General features: G+C 44.0%; 3 protein-coding genes across 7 annotated transcripts; 1 reads left to right on the top strand and 2 right to left on the bottom strand.

The window, feature by feature from the left end:
• Window positions 1–412: 412 nt before the first annotated feature.
• LOC112897394 (phosphoinositide phosphatase SAC1) lies at window positions 413–6275 on the bottom strand. Of its 3 annotated transcripts, none has more exons than XM_025965682.1 (16): window positions 6086–6269; window positions 5777–5984; window positions 5328–5493; window positions 5002–5224; window positions 4793–4869; window positions 4240–4427; window positions 3895–3992; window positions 3255–3388; window positions 3036–3170; window positions 2423–2792; window positions 2099–2220; window positions 1855–1974; window positions 1548–1778; window positions 1268–1459; window positions 1029–1140; window positions 413–933 (listed from the first exon to the last, which is right to left on the bottom strand). In XM_025965682.1, exons 1-16 carry the CDS (start codon window positions 6158–6160, stop codon window positions 682–684), a joined length of 2703 nt encoding a protein of 900 aa, XP_025821467.1. In that variant the 5' UTR covers window positions 6161–6269; the 3' UTR covers window positions 413–681. The 3 variants fall into 3 exon arrangements, with proteins under 3 accessions (XP_025821467.1, XP_025821468.1, XP_025821469.1); XM_025965683.1 differs by having other exon boundaries at window positions 5777–5981; window positions 6086–6268; XM_025965684.1 differs by lacking the exons at window positions 413–933; window positions 1029–1140 and having other exon boundaries at window positions 1341–1477; window positions 6086–6275.
• Window positions 6276–8174: 1899 nt separating this feature from the next.
• LOC112897519 (TOM1-like protein 5) lies at window positions 8175–12780 on the bottom strand. Of its 2 annotated transcripts, none has more exons than XM_025965827.1 (10): window positions 12620–12780; window positions 12225–12442; window positions 11851–11929; window positions 11304–11402; window positions 11106–11219; window positions 10311–10468; window positions 9462–9537; window positions 9213–9298; window positions 8873–9028; window positions 8175–8794 (listed from the first exon to the last, which is right to left on the bottom strand). In XM_025965827.1, exons 2-10 carry the CDS (start codon window positions 12323–12325, stop codon window positions 8449–8451), a joined length of 1215 nt encoding a protein of 404 aa, XP_025821612.1. In that variant the 5' UTR covers window positions 12326–12442; window positions 12620–12780; the 3' UTR covers window positions 8175–8448. The 2 variants fall into 2 exon arrangements, with proteins under 2 accessions (XP_025821612.1, XP_025821613.1); XM_025965828.1 differs by having other exon boundaries at window positions 12616–12769.
• Window positions 12781–17364: 4584 nt separating this feature from the next.
• LOC112897462 (glycolipid transfer protein 2-like) lies at window positions 17365–19570 on the top strand. 2 transcript variants are annotated; one of them, XR_003229671.1, is made up of 6 exons: window positions 17365–17727; window positions 18284–18339; window positions 18480–18610; window positions 18708–18843; window positions 18999–19149; window positions 19252–19570. XR_003229671.1 is itself a non-coding variant. In XM_025965756.1 (6 exons), exons 1-6 carry the CDS (start codon window positions 17535–17537, stop codon window positions 19285–19287), a joined length of 696 nt encoding a protein of 231 aa, XP_025821541.1. In that variant the 5' UTR covers window positions 17368–17534; the 3' UTR covers window positions 19288–19570. The 2 variants fall into 2 exon arrangements, 1 of the variants encoding a protein (XP_025821541.1); XM_025965756.1 differs by having other exon boundaries at window positions 17368–17727; window positions 19006–19149.
• The last annotated feature ends 2607 nt before the right edge of the window (window positions 19571–22177 follow it).

Below are 22177 nucleotides of genomic sequence, written 5' to 3'. Positions count from 1 at the left end.
CTCCAACCAGTGCCACATCGGATTCAGATTCCTTTGGACTTGTTCTAGTACCATGCCTAAACAATCAAGCATCAACCACTGCTCCTTCTACAAATATAATAGAATTGCTCTACATCCTCATGACACGCTTGTGCTCGCGACTTGCAATTTGGATTGAAGTAGGGCACAAACATTTGCAAAAATGGGATGGATAGATATGCATGACCAACGCACGTGATGTGATGACTTGCCAAACACATTGTGCGTCTTGATATGAATTAGCCAGCACAATAGATGAAAAAGATTCTTCTTTTTATGAGCTCAAGGACCCAACGTCATCTGTGTTTTAAAATCAAAATCTACACACGTGATAGATTCCGAGGAGATTAAATAACGAACAGGTGGTCTATCTGCAAAGTGAGACAATCCGACATGAGTACAATCTTCTGTAAGAAAGTGGTGTCGTCTGAAGATAATCATGGCTTGCTTTACGCTTGCCATTTAATCACCATACTGAACCGCAAACGGAGGCTCAGCTTACTCCAAACAATGATTACTTGTATGTCTGCTCCCAGAAAAAAAAAATGCCTAATTACAGCGACCGATAATGTTTAAGACATCACTTCTATTATTTACACAAACACCGACTCACAAGTTGATCCAGCAACCTGTACTGTACAGCACCCACACAAAAAAATCGAGCTACTGTGCAGTACCAACGCGCAGCTTCTCGTCTCCAATGATCCACCTCGTCAGATGGCTTGGATCCTCAGCTAGCGCTCGGCATGAAGGGATGATGCTGAGATCCGAGCCTATGATCTGATAGTCATCCAGTGCGGCTTGCATTTCTGCCTCTACCCGAGCATCATTTGAAATGTCAAGATCCACGCTAAGGGCCTCCGCGTAGTGCCGTTCTTTCTCGGGGTCATTCTCGAAAGGATCCATGACAGCTCCCTACAGTATCGCAAGCATAAATAAGCGGCCTTATACATTCTGAAGCAAAGATGATGAGAATTTTTTTAGCATGCCACAACCATTCAGTTGCTTACCTGGCAGAGTTCAGAGTAATGTTTGTAAGCCCCGCTGTTTTCATCTTGGTCATATATCAGTGTTCCGCCATACCAACCATTTTCTACATCCGCTGTTGTGAATGCAAGATACCTGCATATTTGAAAGGTAACAGCAAAAATTCAAAGTTATCCACAATGGATTGTAAAAATGATGGCTATCAATCACACCCACTCACAATGAGTCATTTATAAAGAGTTATAGCAATTTATGGAGTCACCTTCTGAAAATGTCCTCCTCGCATGATTCAGCTGAGGAGGATAGCCAATTCAGTTCCCCACAGAGAGAGGCGTTCGCCTCATCTTTGTTTCCCTCGTTCGCATTTTCAACTGGGGCAACTCTTGCTGTTGGAATTGTCTCAGTATGCTTTCTTTGACCAAACAACCAGTTTGGGCTTTTAAGCTGTATCTCACTGAATCATATATGCATGCTGTAAGGACAATATCAAGATAATGAATTCAATCAACAACCATATAAGAGGGGGTGGGGGGGATGCATACGCTGCATCTGGCGCCATTCCAGAAGTTCCAACACCTCCACTTAGCTTTAGATCAGCATCACAATGAAGCCTTACATTCTTTATCGAACTACATGTCATTCCCATAAGTTTGTCAAATGAAGTAAGTTTCATCCTTGAGTAATCCTCTTTACATGCTGGAACAGGGCTCAATGTGGTTCCAGGGATCAATGCAGTTCCAGATCCCATGAACGCATTATTACCAGGTGCAGAACTGTGAGTTAACATCTTGTTAAGGAACTAAGATCGTTGTATCATAACAACTGAACCAAAGAACATTTAAAACTTGCCTCGAGGGGTAGCTATTGGACATAAGGTCATCCCCAGCTGTTGTTACATGAAGATAGTAATCAGTATCCAGCTCCCAAAGAGCTGGTTTTCCTTCTTGTGGTTGAAAATATCCCAGAAATCTGATAATACAACCAAGCTAAGAATCAGCGGAGGTAATCAAATTGCAGCCACTGGCAGTAAACAGCTCAAGCTGCCTTGTCTGGTTAATATAGCAACAACGATGAAGCAACACGAAAGACTTACAGATTTATAGCATCTTGTTTCTCACCATCAGTATAGGCATTACTATAATACCGTTTAATTGATTTCAGGAACTCCCGAGACTGAGTAGTAGCTTTCCACTTCCCTTGCCTCTCAGTGAAAACCTGAAAAGAAACAAATGGATGCAGTTCCAGTTCATTGGAGAGTATTGAATGTCTGAAACCAGAGAAAGAACCAAGGAGGCAACAGGAGATAGCTCCAGCTGCCACCCTACCCCCAAAAAACAATGGCTTCTGGACCCTATGAGCATATCAAATGACTAACAAATATTCTTAATTTAAAATGTGGTTGAGAATATTTACTGACCGTGTTATGTGCCGCAGATCCTCCATATTGATGAGCAAGTGCATCACCCATGCTCTGGTACATTTCCATCAAAGCTGAAGCAATGCTGCTATCAGGGTGGATTTTTGAAACATGTGTCAGTCCCATTGCATGAAGTTGCCTCCCCAAAGCAGCAAGGCCATAAGCATACTGTGCGACATTTGTGCGATCCAGGCAATCTATGCAATTTGTACGAAGAACTCCAGTTTGGTAACAAGGAGCATCACCAAAAGGCTCTTGTTTGTTAGCCTCATTTCTCATATCCTGAAATCCTGTAGAGCTAAGTGCATCAGCATTACTCGAGAGCCTGGAAAGATCTCCAGAACCAACCCTTATATCAAGGGAACCATCCCTGTAAAGAAAGAAGATAACATTGTCAGTGTACAGTTAGCATATGTGCTATTGTGCGCATGTTTGCTAAGATAGATATAATTCAGTCCCCCTAGTTGCTAGTGTGGTAGAGATAGATGATCAGACATATATGAAATTGCTCATTTCTTACATTCGATTTCTCAATTCTCTGATAAAAAACAAATCTGCAGGATACAATAGCTGTTTGTTGTAAGCTATACATTCCAACAGATTGCATATTTACCTTGCAGTGCTAGTTCGACTAAGCTGAGTTGACCTTTTCTTCTGGACTTTTGGCTTTCCGCTGTAGTAAAACCCAGTAAGGTCCAGTGCTTCACCCGCAACTTTTCCTAAAACACCCAGTACATTTGCAGATTTGCTGACAAAGAAGAGCGCGTAACATTAGCATGTGAACAAGCACGAACTTGCATAAATTTGAAATTAGCAAGATGCATTTGAAAACCTTTTAGCAAATTTATGAAAATCCCAGTGGATGAATCTCAATTTCTTCTCTTCTGGGACATTTTGATTAAGATATCCAACCGCGTTAAAATATTCACGCCTGAGCATCATTTCACGTGGCCTTTTTTCAACAGTCTACATAGAGAACAAAAAATCTTGATGAGTAACCATTAAGGATGAAAGGTAACATGTCAGTTGTCAATACAAACAAGTAAAAGTAGACTAGCAACAACTAACGCCGGTACACCATAAATTGAACTAACATGTCCAAGCAAAACTTAAAAAAGATACATATTGTTCAGATCAGTTTTGACTACACACAGTCTAAATTTTACTGGCGAGGCATGAAGAATCAATGAATATACGTGCAAACAAAAAGAATATTGTATTTATCAACAGATATCAATGTGGTATGTGCAGCAATCATTTCTTGTGTGCAATGGAGGAATTAGGATTATAGTCTCAAATACCTAATGAAACGAAAGTAAAGTACATTTGAAAATTGAACAGGTTAATGATCTTTCCACTGTCCCACACAGAGAGTCATTAGCTTTATCTTGAAGCTAACATTTGGGAGAATCAAAACTAAATCAGCAAATGAAGATATTTGGGGATTGCACAATCAAGTTGCAAGTATGTACCTTTATCAAATTGAGTATTATGATAGGATGTCCATATCGCTGGGCGAGATCATCAAAATGTAATTTGGTTGCTTCATATGTGGGATCATATCTCTGCACTGCAGCGAATTTTTAAGGTAATACAGCACTGAGAAATCTTATGAATTCCAGGTCTAGAAGCATGTTCATTTAAGAAGTTGAGGGCTAGGATGAGCATCGAAAAGCCAAAACTCAACCATTCTCAGATGCACAAGTCTAGTATTCTACCATAAGGAAATAAAATTTTATTTTAATATATGAATATCCTGCATCATACTATGTCTGTTGGTCTGAGATTATAAACAATTATTCACAAAATCTACTAACCAAAAATGTCAGGCTTAGGACTGAGTCGTGAAGCCTCTTGCGACCAAAAGAGAGGGATTGATCCTCGCATCTGTACTACGGCACTCATTCTTCCCTTCAACGAACCAGCTTCTTCTTCAAATACTATCTGTTCTGTTTCAACATCATTAGCAACTTTTCCATGGTCGTTCACGCCTCTTTTCAAATACCTACAGAAACCATGTTGGGATGGTAAATTTTCAATTGAACAAGAATGTGATAATGTATTAACTTGCAGAGCATAGAAAAATGGTGCCAAGTGGTAAGTGAATGAAAGATGATAGGAAATTATTGCTGATTTGAAAGGTTTAGAATGAGCACTGATTCACCCAAATAAAGATCTTCAATGTATTTGATATACAGGTTTCAAATTTTGAAACAAGATGCATGTGACAACTCAACAGCAATATTAAAAAAAAATATGCTCAATGGAAGAGGACATGAAAGCCTCAATAAAAGGTTAACGACTTCAGTTTACATTAAGGCAAAAGGATATCGAGAAATATGGAATGACTTGAAAGCAAACAAAGCCTACCGTGTCCCGGCGAAATGTCGGGATCTTCTAGAGATGAGGACAACATTTATCTCCCTGCCAAAAATTGACAGCCTCACCTGGAAAACAAATGGGAAAGACAAAGGTTCAACTCGAGCTCATGAATCAAGCAAGATTCCAAAACCTCATGCAATAGAAAAAAGTTATAGTAGGAAAAGAACATATATGTGACAGAGTTTATTATTACTAACCTGCTTGAAGTGCCCATGGACAAGAGCTACTGTCCAGAGAGTATTGCGGCACCTTGAACGTATTGGCTCTGTCAGGAAAGTGTTCCAGACAAACAAATTTTCATAGGGCATTTCCTTCATCCCAGCAGAAGTGACATTTTGCTGCAGGCTCTGCATGATGGGATATGTGTAGCTATAGAAGAAATCCTTGGTGAGATCGACACTAGCCAAAAGCTTCTTGTACCTATTGTTATAGAGGGTATAAACCTTCATAATCAGTAAATGTACACTGGTATGTACAAACTCGAACGGGCAAAACAGTGCACAAAAAAGGCTCTTTCTTATACCTAAGCTCATTCTTCGAGGTCGCAACATCCGTCTGCACGGACGAGTGTGGGATGGTGATCATCTGACTCTCATCTATACAGTATATAGCATGTCCGCAAATGCAACCGATTTGGCGGCGCCTGGTGACTAGAATCAGGTAATACGATTCCAGAAACTTGATGCAACCTGCATAGCGAAGAGGAAACAGGAACAAAGCATATTGAGGAACAGCTGCACGAGGATATATAGGAGCCTTCTAGTATCCAAAGTATCCAAGTCATATCTATCCTGATGCTGTTTTCCAACCAAAACAAACCTGCCAAATCACTATTAGAATTTATCCACCGAAGAGGAAGTACATTTCGGGAAATCCAATCATCCCATCCGGCGCAAATAGCGGGAGGTGGATGAAGGAATCAATGCGTTGGGCAGGCAATTGATCAGTGAGAAAAAAAGGGACGGTATTGACCTGCGATTCCGTAGGCCTTGGTGACGAAGGTGAGCCCCCCGGTGGAGCGGTTGCCCTCGTCGATGCGCTGGAGGAGGCTCTTGACCTCCTGCAGCGAGTACCAGACGGGGTCCTCGCTGACATTGAGCTCGGAGGGCTCGGAGCGGTCGATCTTGAGCACCCGGAACCAGCGCTTCTCCCGCGAGCTCCCGATCACGTAGAACCTCTGCTGCCAGGCACGCGACCCGGGCGGATTCGATCAGCGGAGCAAGTCCGATCGGATGGGGAATTGGGGGGTGGATGAGGAGGCGGGTGATGGAGGATACTCACGGCGCGCGTCTCGTAGAGGCGGAACTTCTCCAGGGTCGCCGCCAACGACGGGTCGTCCGCCTCCGCTGCCGCCATCTCGCGAGATGCCCGCCGCCCAATCGCTCGCCTCGCGCGCGATCGAAGGAAGATTCGAAGGACGGAGAGGAGAGGAACGGCGGAGAAGGCGTACGCTGGGAAGGGAGGACGTGTCGTAACCCGACAGTGGTGGCGTACTTGGGAAAATGCGTGATCGTCGGCGAGAGGCGAACTGAATGGGCCAGACTGGATCGTGATCCTAATTTAGTGGGCCGCACAGAAAACAACCGAGTTCTTTATTTTGCATTTCTTCTGTGGGCCGGGCCTCTCACGTTCGTCTGCTGCTGCTGACACACCGCCAAACCTATCTAGCTTCCGGAAGCCCGTTTCTTATCGGGCTTTAGATATTTGAGATTCGTGCGGACCCTGTGGGCCGCACGATCTCCTTCCCCTCGTGGCTCCTACATATCTTTCGAAAAACTTTTTGTTATCCATTTTCCAATATTTGAGATCCGTGCAAAGGGAAATAAACGGGCGAGATGAAAGCGTGTGAGGCAGCTAGTTCCACGCATGGCTGGCTTGTGAAGGGGCAGGACAGGTGTCGGCATCTGGTTGGCTGCTGGATGTGAAACTTTGATTTTATTTTTCTTTCAAACTATAAGTGCGTTTCGGATTCTATTCAAACCATGATGTTACTTAGATTTTATACAACGAAACAAGATCCAATATGAATATATTTTATTATATTTTAAAAAATAAAACGTTCAAAATGCATTGATTCAACATTTTGGTATACATGTTGAACATTTTTTAGATACTATCTCAACATTTCCACATAAAATGTTGAAGTAGTTTATTGGAATTGTTGAACTACATTTGTATAAATGTTGAGTATAAAGTACACCTACCACCTTCCTTGTACGACATCCGCCCGAGCTTGTTGCTGCGCGTTCTGCTCTACTGACTGTTGTGGTCCTGCATGCAGCTCACAGGATTTAAAATCCAAGCTTTGCATTGTTGGGCTGGGGGACGGCGCAAAGCAATTATGGGCCATGGTGGGTTGGGCGTTAGTAGCTTCCCATCTTCCGAAATATACATAGGAGCACCCCCCTTCTCCCCCCTTGCTCAGACCGGCAGGGTGCAAGCCGCGAGGGGTGGGAGGTGGGGGGAACGACCACCGGTAAGAGATGGGAGATGGAGGGAGCGGCCACTGGCGAGGTCACCTGCGATCGGGGTGGTGGTCGAGGCGGCGGAGGTTAGGGTTTCGAGTTTTCGGGATTCCAATAGCCACCGGCCTTAGAAGAGAAGGTCGGCTGCGGTGGCGGTCCGGTGGTGGTGGCGGTTCGGCCGGCGGCGGAGGTGAGGCGGCGCGGGAGTGCCGCTGGGCGGGCGAGACTGGACCCCAGATGGGCAGTGGCAAGAAAAAGACAGGTTTGGAAGGGCAGTGGTGAAAACCGGATGAACGGTGGGCGGGTGGCGCGGTATGTAGCTGCTAGCCGAGACAGAGAACGAGGGAGCGGGGGTGGAGGATGGCTGGCGAGGAAGAAGAGGTGGCGATTGTGGGTCGGATTGGACCTCAAAGCCACCGCCCCTATCTAGCTTCCAAAAGCCCGTGACACCCAACCCCCCCCCCCCCTCCCCCCCCAATTTTGTTGCTTCTCATGCTGGCACTTCAGGTTCTTTCATCTGTTCAATTTTTTGAGTACAAGTGCGATCGTGACACTCATTTTATACACAATTATGATGCTGAACATTGGCCTATTTCAAACCTACACATGTACGTTAGTTTTTTCAGTTTTTTTTCAATGTAGAGAGCACGGGAATTCCGATCTACAGACAGCTCAAGGTGGGCTTCTCGCACGCGCTGCACGGTAAGCTTTTCCCAACGACATTGACCGACCACTTTGCTGCGCTGCAGGGCCGAGGCGGCAACAACCTTAAAGCTGAACGGCACACAGCGGCACGCACGTCTCTGACACGACACGACCAAGTGCTACACCACATACAAGAGCAGCCAGAAAGCCAAAAGGGGAAAGCACGAGAATGCTTCAGACAGAAGCATACCCCATGCGGATAGATAGATCACAATCATCTATATAGATCTGAGAAAAGTAGCCCACAACACCACACCGACCCAACGGTCCTCCCAATAATGTCATCAGCGAAAGGACAAGAAGAGGAGAAAAGGATCAGCTACCAAGCCAAGTGTACACAGGTCAGCATGAGGAAGAAGAAGAAGATGATGCTGAGGCCGAGACAACCTCGCCGAACATCAATGCGCCTTGCCAGGGGGGAGGAGACCTACAACCCAAGGTGGAAACCCTATATATACTGCTGCCACTAGAACCTTAGTCACCGTAATCGGTGCTGCCGCTGCACGAGCTGCTGCCGTCCCGGCTGTGCTGCGACAGGCCCCTCATGTGGCCCGGCAGGCTGGCCAAGCCGTCTATGCTCTTCTCACGGAAGAATCGCTCCCTCTCGGCGTGCTTTGCGGGGGGCGGGGGGATCAGTGGAGCGAGCTCGGGTCTTGGCTCCTCCTGGTCTAGAGAGCGGATGCTGAGCGCGCCGAGTTTCTTGTCGGGGTGAGGCGGCTGGATGGTCAGCGGGCGCCGCATCTTCTCATCTGGTATGGATCGGAATGACGGTACAGAATCATCTGTGTAATCTTGAGAAAGAGCTTTCCCCTTCCTCAGTCTGTATCAGTAGGGAAAAAAGAATTATGTATGAGGCCGCCATCCACCACTCGTCAGACGAAAGAGTGAAAAGTTGTACCTCCGATAGAGACTTTCAGCATCTTCTTCCTCCTCTTCCTCCAGATTAGAAGCTACTGTTGTAGTCGGCTGAACTGAAAGCAATGCATCGTGACGCACAAGGACCTTATGTAGCTCTTCATTTAGGTCTATAGCTTGTGATACCACAGCTTCGTCCCTAACAAATAGTGACAACAAAAATATAAGTGCAAAAGCAAATCAGAAGCCTGTGACAAAATGGAAATGTCCCACATGCACACGGAAATATAGACCAGAGAGATTTCCAACAACCACAAACACTGGGCACAACACCACGCAAAAGCAACAAGAAAACTGAAACATTTGAAAAACTGAACCCATACCTTGATGTCATAACAAGGTGCATTATTCTTTGCTTCTGAAATGTACATTGCTCGACCAGATCCAACACAAATTCATCAGTTGCTCCCTACAAGAACACAGAACCAGGTCATTAGACTACACAGTAGGCTACCTCTACGACGAAAAACACTTTGGCTACCTAAGAAGAAAAGGATACAAAGGTTTTAAATAGAAAATGATACTGATATCAATAGCATAACAGATGTTGCAGTGAATGATTTAACTCATACCTCAGGGTGTCTAGGATCCATAGAATTTAGCACATCCCTTAAAACTTCCATCACACTAGAGGCTTTCCGAACTATACTGAAAAATACCCAAAAAAAACTGCACTGTCAAAATATTGGAAAAACAGCCATACATTTGAGGCGGAGTTTGTTGCATTATGCAGGTATCTTAACCAACGCTAAAGGGTACCACAGTCGCTAATTAAGGCATCCTAACTATGCCTGCACGGAACAGAAATTTGCATGCTATAAATTTCCACGCAAAGAAATGTAAGAAGATTACTACAGTTCAAGGTATGCGTGAAACATTTTTGCTCCATGCAGTTCTATTTTGCAATCAGCAACTGAGCATCTGCATTTAGCTCCTACCAAAGGTAATCAAGAAGGATAGCTCAGAGGAAGCAAAAATGGAAAAGAACATAAATCATGATATCACCAAGTGGGCAAGTGACACACCATTATAAAAGGAAATTTAAAGTTGCACCTAAGTGCTTACAAATGGCTACTCCACGTCTCCACTACATGCTGGAACACCAGAGAACAGGCCGTATATCATCATAGGTGACTCTAGAAATATAGCATCAAGGCATGTACACTAGAAAGCTACTATTCTGTTATTTAAATGGCATGAGAAGGGGTGCCAATGTATCGGTTTTCACCAGGAAAGCAAAACAAGAGGTCATCATGGAAATATCGAAATACTGGAATGTTAACATGCTAACTTAACTTGCAGCACAACTAACAGCATATTTCAACCAAAAGAACCAAAATTTCGAAAAGAATCTTGAGAAATGAGTAAATTTAAATGTACGATGCGGCTTGAGATGGTCACTAACAAGGGCAAGAAGGTACCTTGTGTCAGAAGCAGGTTGAGTGTGCACTTCCTGCTGAGCTTCATTCAATCGGGTAGATAACCTTTCCTTATTTGGTTCTGTTCTCGTTTCTGGGACTGGCACTTCTGCTCGTGTGACAACAACGTTTGGACGATTTGAAAATTGCACACCTGCAGACTATGGATGCAAGATAAAATTATAGCTTCAGCTATATATATCGTACTCCCTCTGTTTTTATTTACATGTCATATTAGGTTTGTCCTAAGTCAAACTTGTCCAAGTTTGACCAATTTTATAGAAAAAAATAATAACATGTACAGAACCAAATTTGTTTCATTGAATTCACCATGAAATATATATTGATAGTCCATAGGTTGGTTAGTATTGCTGTTGCTCTATTTTTCTATAGATTTGGTCAAAGTTAGCCATGTTTGACTTAGGACAAACCTAATACGACATGTAAATAAAAACGGAGGGAGTAATGAACACTACAGCAACCAAAGCAGCTACTTTCTATTGTAAGGTAACAACAGAAGATTGCGGCAAAGAGAAGAATTCTGCTGCACATATTGGGGTCACAGAAGTGGTTAAGCAATCAATCTTGCAACTTCCAAACAAAGACAGAATCACAAAAGTATGTGCGACATTTTTACAATTCTCACATAATTATCTAGTTTAAAGACATTTCACTTGAGCAGGTAAAAGATTCTAGTTAAAAAGAATCCATATACCTACAGCCTGATATGACGCTAACAGAATTCTCAACACAATAGCAAGGAAGGAAACTAAGGAAAATGTCGAATACGATACCTACCACCAGCTCATAGTATGCATCATAGTACTGAGGGAATCTTGCTTTAGCTCCACCAAGGGATGTTTGGGTAGCATCAAGCAAAAGAAATATTTTTTCTCGAACTGGTAATTCCGTCTGAAACCAAGATAGTATCCTGTCAACATCAATCAGCAAAAGCTTCATGACTGTTATCCAATATTCAGCAAAAAAAGAAGTTACCTTTTTCTTCACTATCTTCACAAGTATTGGAAGAAGTCCATTATCAATGACCTGCCTGTGGATAGGCTCTCCACAGTTATTCATGAGCATCTCCAATAGCTGAAAAAAATAGAATGAAGACTGAAGGTTAGTCATAGAAAACACATGTCAACATTTGATGGGCTTAATAAAATTCTCAATGGAAAATGATAGGTCATTTGGGTGCTGTGGTAGCAGATAACTTATATCGCGATGTAAATTTATGAGTATAAAAATCAACATATAACCCAGCAGATAAGGAAACGCCTAAGGTGCCTCCATGTTCCCCTTCATATCGAATGAACAGTAACCATTACTAAAACTTGCCTATTTTTTTTTGGATACATGGAGTTTTCTTTTGTGGGCCGCTACTTGTGTAAAGAGCTAAGTCATCTCTCCCTTATTACACCGCTACAATCTATAAACAAATACAAGGAGTGTGTTCCTGTGTCTAATCTAGCTACTTGTAGCGCCGCGGCTGATGCGAGAATCAGGACACCAGAGGGCTGCTTCTGTGAAAATAACTCACCATAACTGCATAGAGTTGAGTGTTCTTGCTCCTGCCCCCTATACACTTCTTTATAGACTTGATCACATCTTTCGCTTTTCTGGTGACAGCAACAGGAACAAAAAAAAATTAACAAATCATTCAGGAAAACAAAATACTCTTTCCAAATGGCAACCTATGAACCACTACTTGTGTAAACAAAATCGTAGCCAACTGGAAACGAAAAACGGATAGCTCCTCCAGATGAACTCGCGTGCGCTCAAAAGAAATCATGAAAAAATTGTGTCCACATCGAATTCGTTATCCGAACCTTCGACCAGCAAAGTTTCAACGCTGCTTGCTAACCAATAATTCCAAACGAGAAATCTAGGGGGAAGAGGGAATGGCAAGCATACCCAGGATCCTGCGCCACGAGCTCGCAGATTTCGATGTTCTTTGCCCAATCCATCTCCTTGAGCTTGTCGCTCGTCGCCGCCTTCACCATTTCCGACGCCATCTTCTCCACTTGCCTCCTCCACTCTATTTATCCCTCTCCTCCCAATCCCTCAGCGAATCCAAGCCCGTACTCCTCAACACAAGATGAGGAGAAAAGGCGTGAAGAAATTCCTCTTTCCTGCGGAAACGCCATTCCGAGCGTAAAGATCGCGTCTTCCGACATGAAACGCAACCAATCGAGCAAGGAAAGAACATTCTGCCCGGGAGGAAAGAAGGAAGAGATGCAATCTGCAACCGGAAGACCACACATCGACGGGGGGATGAGAAAGGGAGAGGAGCGGTAGCACGCACAAACCTAGATCGGCCGAAGCCGCCTGGAGACGCGTTGCTAGTGTATTGCAGCCGGCGGCGACGGCGACGGCGGCTGTGTCGGGGCCATGGCGCGGGCAGCACGCGCAGTGATCTCAGTTGGAGGGGAGAACGCGGCCGGGAGAGACAGAGGAGTCTGGAAGCTAGGGATTAAGGAAAGAAAATTTCAATGTACTTCTTTTCACAGATTGCACCCTGAACTTTTGTAGTATCGGCTTTATCGCTACCAATTGACTGCTTTTATGTCGCGACCACACACACCCTGGGTAGAAATTTCCACCTTGTTCAGGTTTCGGACCAATTTCCTGAATCGCGTATTTTTGTTCCAAGGATCAAAGTATCATTTTGGGTCCTCATACTCTATAATCAGAGAAAAACATTTCAAACAAGTTAAGGAAAACAACGCTTTAGAGGAACATAATATGTTGTCTTTTTTTACTAGGAGTCCTTTCTCGCAACTCATAGAAAGTAAATAAATTGTTGGATGCGCCACCCGGCTATGTATGATAAGGAAATAGAAACGTTCTCCTACCTCACTCTGAAGTAGGGCTCCTGGCTAGTATATTTCTCGGCATACACAATTCGGCTTGACTATACACCTCCAATATATATATATATATGCTCGACAATACTTTTATACACCCTAAATGTTTTTTCTACTTCGATTATGAAATTCTCTTCGCCAAAAAAAAAAGACTTCAATTGTGAAGTTGGTTGTATTACATCGTACAAGCGTTATAAGTAATACCACTAGCTGCGCGCTCTATAATTTATAATCTATTTAAGATAGGTCAATTGCCAAGATTTTCTTTAAAAAAGTATGGAAAACTAACTAGAAAGACATGTACTAGCAAAGAGGAAAATGAATTAACAAGTATAAACATCTTTGGATTCTGTTGCCAATAGGAAACGGTCTAAATCAGAGAATCTGAGCGTCTCCCAAAAAAAAGATCAGAGAATCTGAAGTTGGGTCGTCCATTAACCGTGTGCGTTTACCGGGCACGGCAGAGAAAGAAGCAAAGTTGACCGCTGACCAATTGGGATGGGAGCGAGGGCGACCTGGACTAGCGCGCGAAACGGCACCAAGCTGAGGGGTCTGGACGCAAAATGCGGTGTAACAAAAAGGAGCGGGCGGGGGTGCGACAGCTTGGTGGGACGGCGTGTGCACCCCGCTCACCGGGCGGGCCCCGCCTGGTCCACGCCGCCACGTGGGCCACGCACACCCCCGCGGCCTAGCCGGCCGGGCTAGGAGTCGTCCTCGTGGGCCCCGCGGCGCCGGGACGGACGACCGGGGGCGGGGGAGGCCAGCCAGCCAGCCAGCCCACCACCAGGAGCAGGAGTAGAGAGAGGGGGAAGGAGGCCCGCGGGCGGCACGTGGGTGGGCCCGGCCCGCGCGGCGCTGCTGCGCTAGTGCTAGCCTGGACGCACACCGGGTCGCGCTTTCGGCGTGCACGGACGCGCGAGCGACGGGAGAGAGGCTGCCTGGCGGGGCCGGGCGCGAGCGGGCCCACGTGGCAGCGTGGGGTCTCGTGGGTGTCACCTGCTGCGCTGGTCGACAGAGGGGGGAGTGACGTGGCAGGGATTAGATGGAATTGCTGCCTGTTCATGTCACCAGCAACAGAGAGAGCGGATGGATGGATAGGCGGCAACCGGCAACCAACCAAAGCAATGAAATGAATGAATGGAACAGTGTCCAGGAGAGACGAGGTAGAGCGCCCACGATTAGGAACGAGGACTAAAGGCACCTCTACCAGTTTTACTTTCCCTAATAAATTATCATATGCTCCAGTAGTTCTTCAATATATTTTCCTTTCGCCAATAGTTATTGAATTATCCTAATATTTCACCCTAACTCCCTCTAAATATTTAAAGAAAGAATCAATAATACGTTATTCAGGAGATGTTTACCGAGGGACCGCTGAAGATGCTCTAATGTGTTAACTTTGGAAAGATGTACCAGTATGGTTGATCCATTAAACATATTAAATGCGTGCGATGTAATATCCTATTCATTCTAAAACATAGATCGTTTACATAATTTTTACTATACATTTATACATCCAGTGATCTAAGATAATTAGTGCGATCGACAGTGATACATAGTAGTGAGCTGACGGTCGTGGTAAATGCTATATATAGTTGACGGTAGGGAGATGGGAAGTAACTATCACGGCGGACGGTTAACCGGTTATGATAAATACTACTATATGAAATAAACTAATGCAAGGATGCGCGCGCAGTATGAAATAAACTAAGGTACGACTGTAATCTGTGTGTGTGTATTATTGATTGTTGGAGAAGGTAGTTAAGAGAAAACCGGTGGGAGTTGAGCGTCATTGTCAGGTGCAAAGACAAGGTGTCAACGCCAATCCAACGATGTAATGACACGTTGCTAGCTGTGTGTGGGTATGTATGCCATCGACGATGTGGTACCAGAAGGAGGCAGCTGCCTGCTGCCACCAAAGTCAGCAAACAAGAGCCAGTTATTATCCAAAGAAATACTAATGGAGTCGATCGCACTACTAGCTAGCTAGCTAGCTAGTTTGACCTTCTATCATCTGTCATTTTTACTTTTTTAGCTTGTATGTATAGGTAGCTAGTATACGCATGAAGGAGAAACATGCATGCATGGATTGCAGAGTAGAGAGCCCAGTCAGCAGCTAGGACAGTAGTATGTATAGGAGGAGGATGCATGATGCCTCCAGCGCCTGGTTCGTTCCTGGGCCTCGCTGAACAACCGGCCCAACACCAACTCACTCTGCCAGTGGGCCCATAGGTACCATGCTTCCTGGGCCGCCTCGAGGCCCATAACTAGCGGCCTAGCTCCGAGCAAGCGTCATAAAAAAAGATGATGGTTTATGCCCCTCTCCCCCTCTCTCAGAAAAAGTGGACTTGTGGACCATTTTATCAGATGGCTTATCCACTCCTCACCACTGCACATAACTTTTCAATTATTGCCACAACATAGTTTCCTTTTCTTTTCCCTTTTCGTTGGATATAATGACACAATGCAAGAACGGGTTCATTAAGGGGGGAAAAAAGCAGGTTCTCTCGAAGACGACAAGGAAATTAGTGGAGAATCTAACAACGCTTGACCAACGGTACGGTTTCTCAATAAAATCCTCTGCAAATTTATTTACTGTGTCAGCATCATATCTAACCCTTCCCTCTGACACCAGACCGATTCTCTCTGCTTGCTTGCTTGTTCAGGTTGCTCAACAATATAATGTGGCCTGGCCTCATTGCAGTCTCCTCTACCTCCACTGTTTTAAAATGCAGCTGCCAGGACACCGGTCCTAATACCATTGCCCCAAACCATTCTGCAGAACCTCCCAGCATGGAACACACCAGTGATTGGTCCATGTACTAATAACATTGAAAACTGCAAACGGAAGAAAAAACACCATCTTTAATTTTTTTCTCTCTCCTTCTGATCTTATCACAACAGTGTCCCATAAATGACACCTATCATCCAAGTCAACCTCCCTCAAGAAGCAGCCATATGCTCTTATATAGGCCACATGTAAAACTGATGAAGTCATGTGATGTGAGGCACATTTTCTATTCTAGGGCTGTGAGAAACCATCAAGCACCATTGGTTCACAGAAGTGCCGTGCAGGAGGGAGACATCCATACATGTCTGCAGTCCTGCATGCTCTGATTGCTGATATAAACACAAGAGATACCAGATAGTTATCGCAACTTTTTTTCTCTCTGGTTGTAAGGTTGTTTCAAGTCCTAGTATTGGTTGCCTTTGCTTTTGAGAGAAATGTGTGGTCAAATTGCGTTGTCAGCAGATGGATTCTGTGGGTTCACCCGGTTTACATTAGCACGCAGCTTGATAAGCATTTCTCGCTTTGACTGAGAGGATCAAGTACCTGGATAGATGCATATGGAAGAGCAAGTCTCGGATAATAACACTGAGAGTAACAAGGATGCATGTAACTATCCTGCTGTCAGTGCTAGTTTCAGTTGCCTAGTCCATATATTGATCGTTCCAAGTGACAAATCAATGTAACCATCAGGGTTTGATGCATAAGTAAATGTCACAGTCCATGACGTCCATGGACGCATCACGATCAAGGAATCCGTTTCTGTGAGTGTGCGTGCATGGATCTGGCCGTGGGTTATCTGGGCAGGAAAGGATGTTAGAAAAGACAAGGGCCGACATCGCAAGACTCTGCAAGAATATTTAACCAAGACTCTTTCTTGTTCATCAGCAACCAAGCATACAGCATTATCCGCATGAGCGGTATTAAAATTGTACGGAAGAAGAGAGACCAAGTAGTAGTTCATTCTCTATCTCGATCAAAACCTCTTCTGCTCCATGTATTTTTCTTGTGATAATCATACAGATGGGCTTATCATGATATGTATTTACGCCCACTGTCGTCATTCTAAACAAACACAGCTTAATTGTCATGTAGAAAAGTCCAAGAATTACTTAATGTACCACTTTCCCTTAAAGAATCTGTATTTTCACAGGCTGGAGTTTGGGTGTACATTGCCAAAAGTTTTCACAAACAATCAAACATATGAAAAAAAAGAGATTCCTATAACAAGTACACGGCAATGCGTCAAGTGTTCATAAACAAGTCCATCCCGGCCAACTGCATCGAGCAATTAAATTCATCTCCAAGCCGAGTAAGGACAGGGGCCACCACCCATTTTTTTACTCTCAACCATTCGCTGTTCTGACTTCACATAGAGGGATGCGATGAGCAACACCAAGGCGCCACTGTTTTTCTTTCCAAGAAAAGGACAGAAACTAGACGTTGACCCCATCATTTGCCCCAAGAAAATGTCAGCAAATGAGCTTGCATCTGTCATCTGTGTGGGTATAAGTAGTGGATTAGTTGAGCCATGGAGGTTCAGGTAAGATAAGATAGCAGTAGGGGTACATGGAGAGAAAAAGAAAGGAGATGGAGAAGGCCAAGTCTGGGCTGAGGCTGACCATGGAGGAGCTCTGTTTATGCAGTCCAGGAGATGGGGAGGAGGAGATGCAGGTGCAGGTGCAGGTGAAAGTGCAGGAGCAGCCAAGGTCTTCCACCATGGACCTCCTCTCTGTCTCCAAGCAGCTCCTCCATGTCCTTGGTTGGTAACTGTCTAGAAAGAATTTCTTTACTGGAAGATTTTCATTCCCAGTTAGGATTCCATTGATAAACATGTATTTCAGTAGGTCTGATGTTCTTATCAGTAATCATCGCTGTTTTATGTTGTCTATACAAATGTTCGTATATGGGATTTGAGAATTTTGCATAAACCCTTTATGCCGTGTTTGATTCCTAGGGGGAATGGATTCCTCAACTAAATAAGTGGTTCCAGACCTCTGACCTTTCTCGTTCACGGTGCCCTCAAATTGGACATGGAATTACCCATGTAAAACGGGGAAGCGAGAAAGTTTTGAAGTGATTTTTACAGACAAATATTTCTTTTAGGTTGGGAAAAAGTGATGTTGTGTCATGCCTCTCCCCAGATACTTTCTTCCTGAGACATCAAAGTGCTACTTATTATACTGGTTTTTAGGGTGCCAAAGTAACCTTTTCCATTCAGCTGTTTATTTTTCATGTGCTTCTCTCTCTCTTTCTCTATTATATATATATATGAAAAATCAGGTTAAACTGACAAACAATACCTTCTATCGATGAAGATGAGATTGGACCAACGTTGCTAGTCCTGAGGCAAGACATTCAGCAAAACGTTCAGGTAATTGATTTCAGCATGCCAGATGCCCTTCGGCTCTGAACATGCCACTCCATTTACAAACTGCTCTGCAGCTGTCATTGATTCATTTCATTTGTTCAAATCAATGACCAATAATGCCTCTCCGTTCTCCCCTCCTATAGAGATTACAAGATCTGCATGAAAGAGATTCTTCCAAATATGCGAGCTTGATGGCGATCGTTACAGAGGAAGTGGAGCAAGGGACAGCAAAGAAGACCAAAAGCTGCACCAGAGCTATCATCTGGCTGTCTAGGTACACTGAGTTCTGGTTTTGTCTGGCATTCAGGTGTACCATGTCCATTCTGTTGCTAACCTTCGTCCTGAAATGTGCCGATAAACTGTCAACTCAGGTCGATAAGCTTCTCAAAATATTTACTGGAGAAGCTTCTGAAAGCCCCAGAATCGAGCCTGGAAGAGATTGTGGAAGAAGCCTATGCAAAAACTCTAAAGCCATGGCATGGTTGGATCTCATCAGCTGCTTACAAGGTATCACCTGAACATTTATAATCAAATTTCTGAAAACTGTTTGTTCACAGATAATTTCTTTGTTGTTTACAGTTAATGCAGTCATGGTTGCAGAACTAACTCTGCAATTTCTTATTGGTTTGATTTTGCCCACTGACCTAATCTGTTGAGCATAGTTGCCAGGTAGCAACGAAGCTCATCCCAGAAAGAGAAGTTCTCATAGCGCTGCTGATGGGTAACTGTCAAGACTTTGAAGATCTTGCAGAAGATGCGAAGATGTTGACCCATGCTGTCCAGCCGCTGTTGGAGGAGATCGATGCAATTTCGGTCAGGGTCTCGAACTTCACATCTGTTTATTATTAGTAAGATTAAAGTTGCAACGATAGATCAGAATTTCTTGCTCATACATGCAGTATCTGTGGTTTGCAGGCTAAGCACAACATGGACAAGCTGAAATCCTCGTAGGACACAAGCTGAAATTCTGCTGATGTACATAGCTGCATAACCGTACCTAACGTCGTGCTTGTAATAGTGAAAGGCCTTATATTGTGGTGTTCTCTTGTAGATTGCAAGTGATAATTTGAATGTGCAAAATGCCTTGAGTGTATTCCTGCACTTGTAGTTTTAGTAGATATACATGACCATGATCAGGCTCGAGTTCTTTTTTGGCTCGTATCACATGTTTTCTTCAGAATTCAAAACTACCTAGTTCTTTTTTCCTAGCTAGACAATTAATTGTGCTTTTATCCTTGCTGTTTGTCTTTATAAATTTAGTGGTGTGAAGAGAAATGGTCTGTTTGATAGATCTTCGATCTGTCCCCTCCTGTTTTTGTTGGAAATACTCACATTGCAGAGTACATCATGTAAACCATGTAAACTAGTGCATTGGTAAACATTCTACGGATGACATAACTGAATTATATACACTACCATCGTCCATATAAATATATAATGGACTTATAGGGAAACTCTCCAGGGTGATCGACATAGAGTTTGGAGTTAGGTTCATTGGTCAAGGCATGTAAACGTACACATAAAAATTGCCATCTGTCTTAATGCTGGTGACCCTTGTAACACTAGGATAGAGTAGTCAAGTACACGTTCCTCTTTTTTATTTGTAATCAGCTTGTAAGCTAAGAATACTGTAAATTTAGGCTGTCTGGGTTCGCAGAAGCTGGAACTTTTCCTTTCTCTAAAAAGAAATTCATCCGTAGGTCATATGAGGATGGGCCGGCAGGGCAAGTGAGTGTGTGTTCTTCTTTTTCTTGCCTCAGCAGCCTACATAAGTTGATTATCCCTTGACTCTATAACAATATGAGGCTACATTCCCTTACCATGCATGCATAAGCAGGTCTTTTGAGATTTCTAAGAAATTTCTATTTGGACCAAGTTGGCAAATTTTTTTACCTAAAAGTTGAAGCGGAAGATACAAACGAACCCCTAAAACAACAAAAAGAAAAAGAATGGCACCTACCTGAAGTGAGCCCTCTCGATTCATGCTTGCCAGCACCAACAACAGCCAACAATACCTTTTATGGTCCTCTGTTTTTGTACCTTTGCTCTTTCTGGATGCAAGATACAAAGCTGAACTATTGAAGAAAAGCATGTGTTGCACCTAATCCATGGATGACCATCACCTCCTTCACCCACTTGCACTTTTACCAAACAAACAATATGCGATATAAAACCCCGAGCTTTGGCTTGGTTTGCTTATTTTTAGCGTTTAGTTTGTCTTGCTCGCTGGTCAGCACAAATAAAGCTGCAAGATATTTTTCCTTATTAACTGGATTTTAGAAATATATACGCGCGTCATTGTTCCTACTACTCTTATCCATCTTACTGTACACGGAGAGAGACGGGGCAAGGATAGTGCAACTTGAGTTGAGACGTCACTCCACCATCCGTCCGCCATTGTTAATTTTCCTCATCAATGCATTGCCAAAATTTCAAAATTAATTAGGCAAATCCTAGGGGCTAGTTTATAAGACCACAAGCACAAAAGTTGAGACCAGGGCCAATCTATCAATGTAGTAGTGGGCCTTGCGGGCCGTTGCAGAGATGAAGTTGAGGCCTAGGCTGAGCTTTTTTTTAAAGGAAAATAGCAGAGCTCTCTGACTGACAAAGACCGTTAGGCTTCAAAGTTGAAACTGGGCCAGTAAAATGCAGAGCTTAGCAGAAGATTTTGGCTAACTAGCAACTGGTAAATGATGAATCCCCATATGTGCAGCTACTATCATCTACAAGCAAGTAGTAGTAATAAAATACAGTCCAGCACTACATCAGAAAGAAGACTGATGAGAAAGAAGTCTCTGTTTTTTTTTTGATACCGTCTCTGATTGGTTTTGTATGCACACTGTGGTGATTGCTGAAGGCTGATGAGAAAGAAGTCTCTTATTGGTTTTGCACCTGAGTGGTCTACCCTACCACCAGTACTGTATGACATTGGTCAGCAGGGAGCCCAAGTTCCCAGCAGGTAGCTCATCGACATGCATTGCCCAGCATGCAGAAAGAAGGCATGATGGCAATCATATGCCTATGTGCTCATAGGCACTAGCTGGCTATGAAGCTACCTACTACTATCAAGGACGTAGGCCTGCAGATTCAAAGTGTCGTTGGATTCTGTCTTGGGTCCAAGACCAAAAGCAGCAGTTAGTTGTTAGGCAGAGAGGGGCTCTCATCCGTCAGTCATCAGTTGAGAAGCAGCAGCAGCTGAGGTGAGCTGAGCCTAGCTGATGCATTTGCTTATAGGACGCCAAGTTGGTCGATGAGATGAGCCATCTCCATCAGAGACCATCACCACCTCACAAGACTAGTCGATCGCCTTGCGTTGGGAAACCAAATATCCCTTTAGGTTTGGTGCTCAATGCTCATCCATGGATCAGCAGCATACCCTTGAGCAATAAGGCTTGGCTGGCTCTATTGTCTATTCTATTCACCATGCATGCTGTCCTGGCTAGTACTACTGTACTTGGCCTGGCGATGCTCCATTCCATTGCTGCTCCTCGTCTCTTTTTGACACGGGCATGATGGCCTCCTCTGCATCCACCAGCTGCGCACTGAAGTGAATACTACACATGAGTAGCGCCTTTCATCTGCCTTTTGGTATCTACCGGTTTCATCGACAGGTATGCCATGCCATCCAGAAAAGCTCAGGACCCAGAGGCTGACTTATTTGCAGCTAGCTAGCTAGTGGCATGGTTTGTCTATCCTCCAGATCTCAGAATCAGATTCAGATTAAGTAAACAACAATTTGTTGCATTTGGCAAACTAAACAAAGACTGATGATCAAATAATTCTTGTTCAGATGAGAGAGAGAGAGAGATTCTTCCTTACTTCCTCTGAATGATGCATGCAT

Source organism: Panicum hallii, chromosome 6 (genome assembly GCF_002211085.1).
Source record: "Panicum hallii strain FIL2 chromosome 6, PHallii_v3.1, whole genome shotgun sequence".
In the NCBI taxonomy this organism is placed as follows: Eukaryota; Viridiplantae; Streptophyta; class Magnoliopsida; order Poales; family Poaceae; genus Panicum; species Panicum hallii.
The sequence above is the reverse complement of the archived record's forward strand: the minus strand, read 5'-3'. Positions and strand labels throughout refer to the sequence as shown.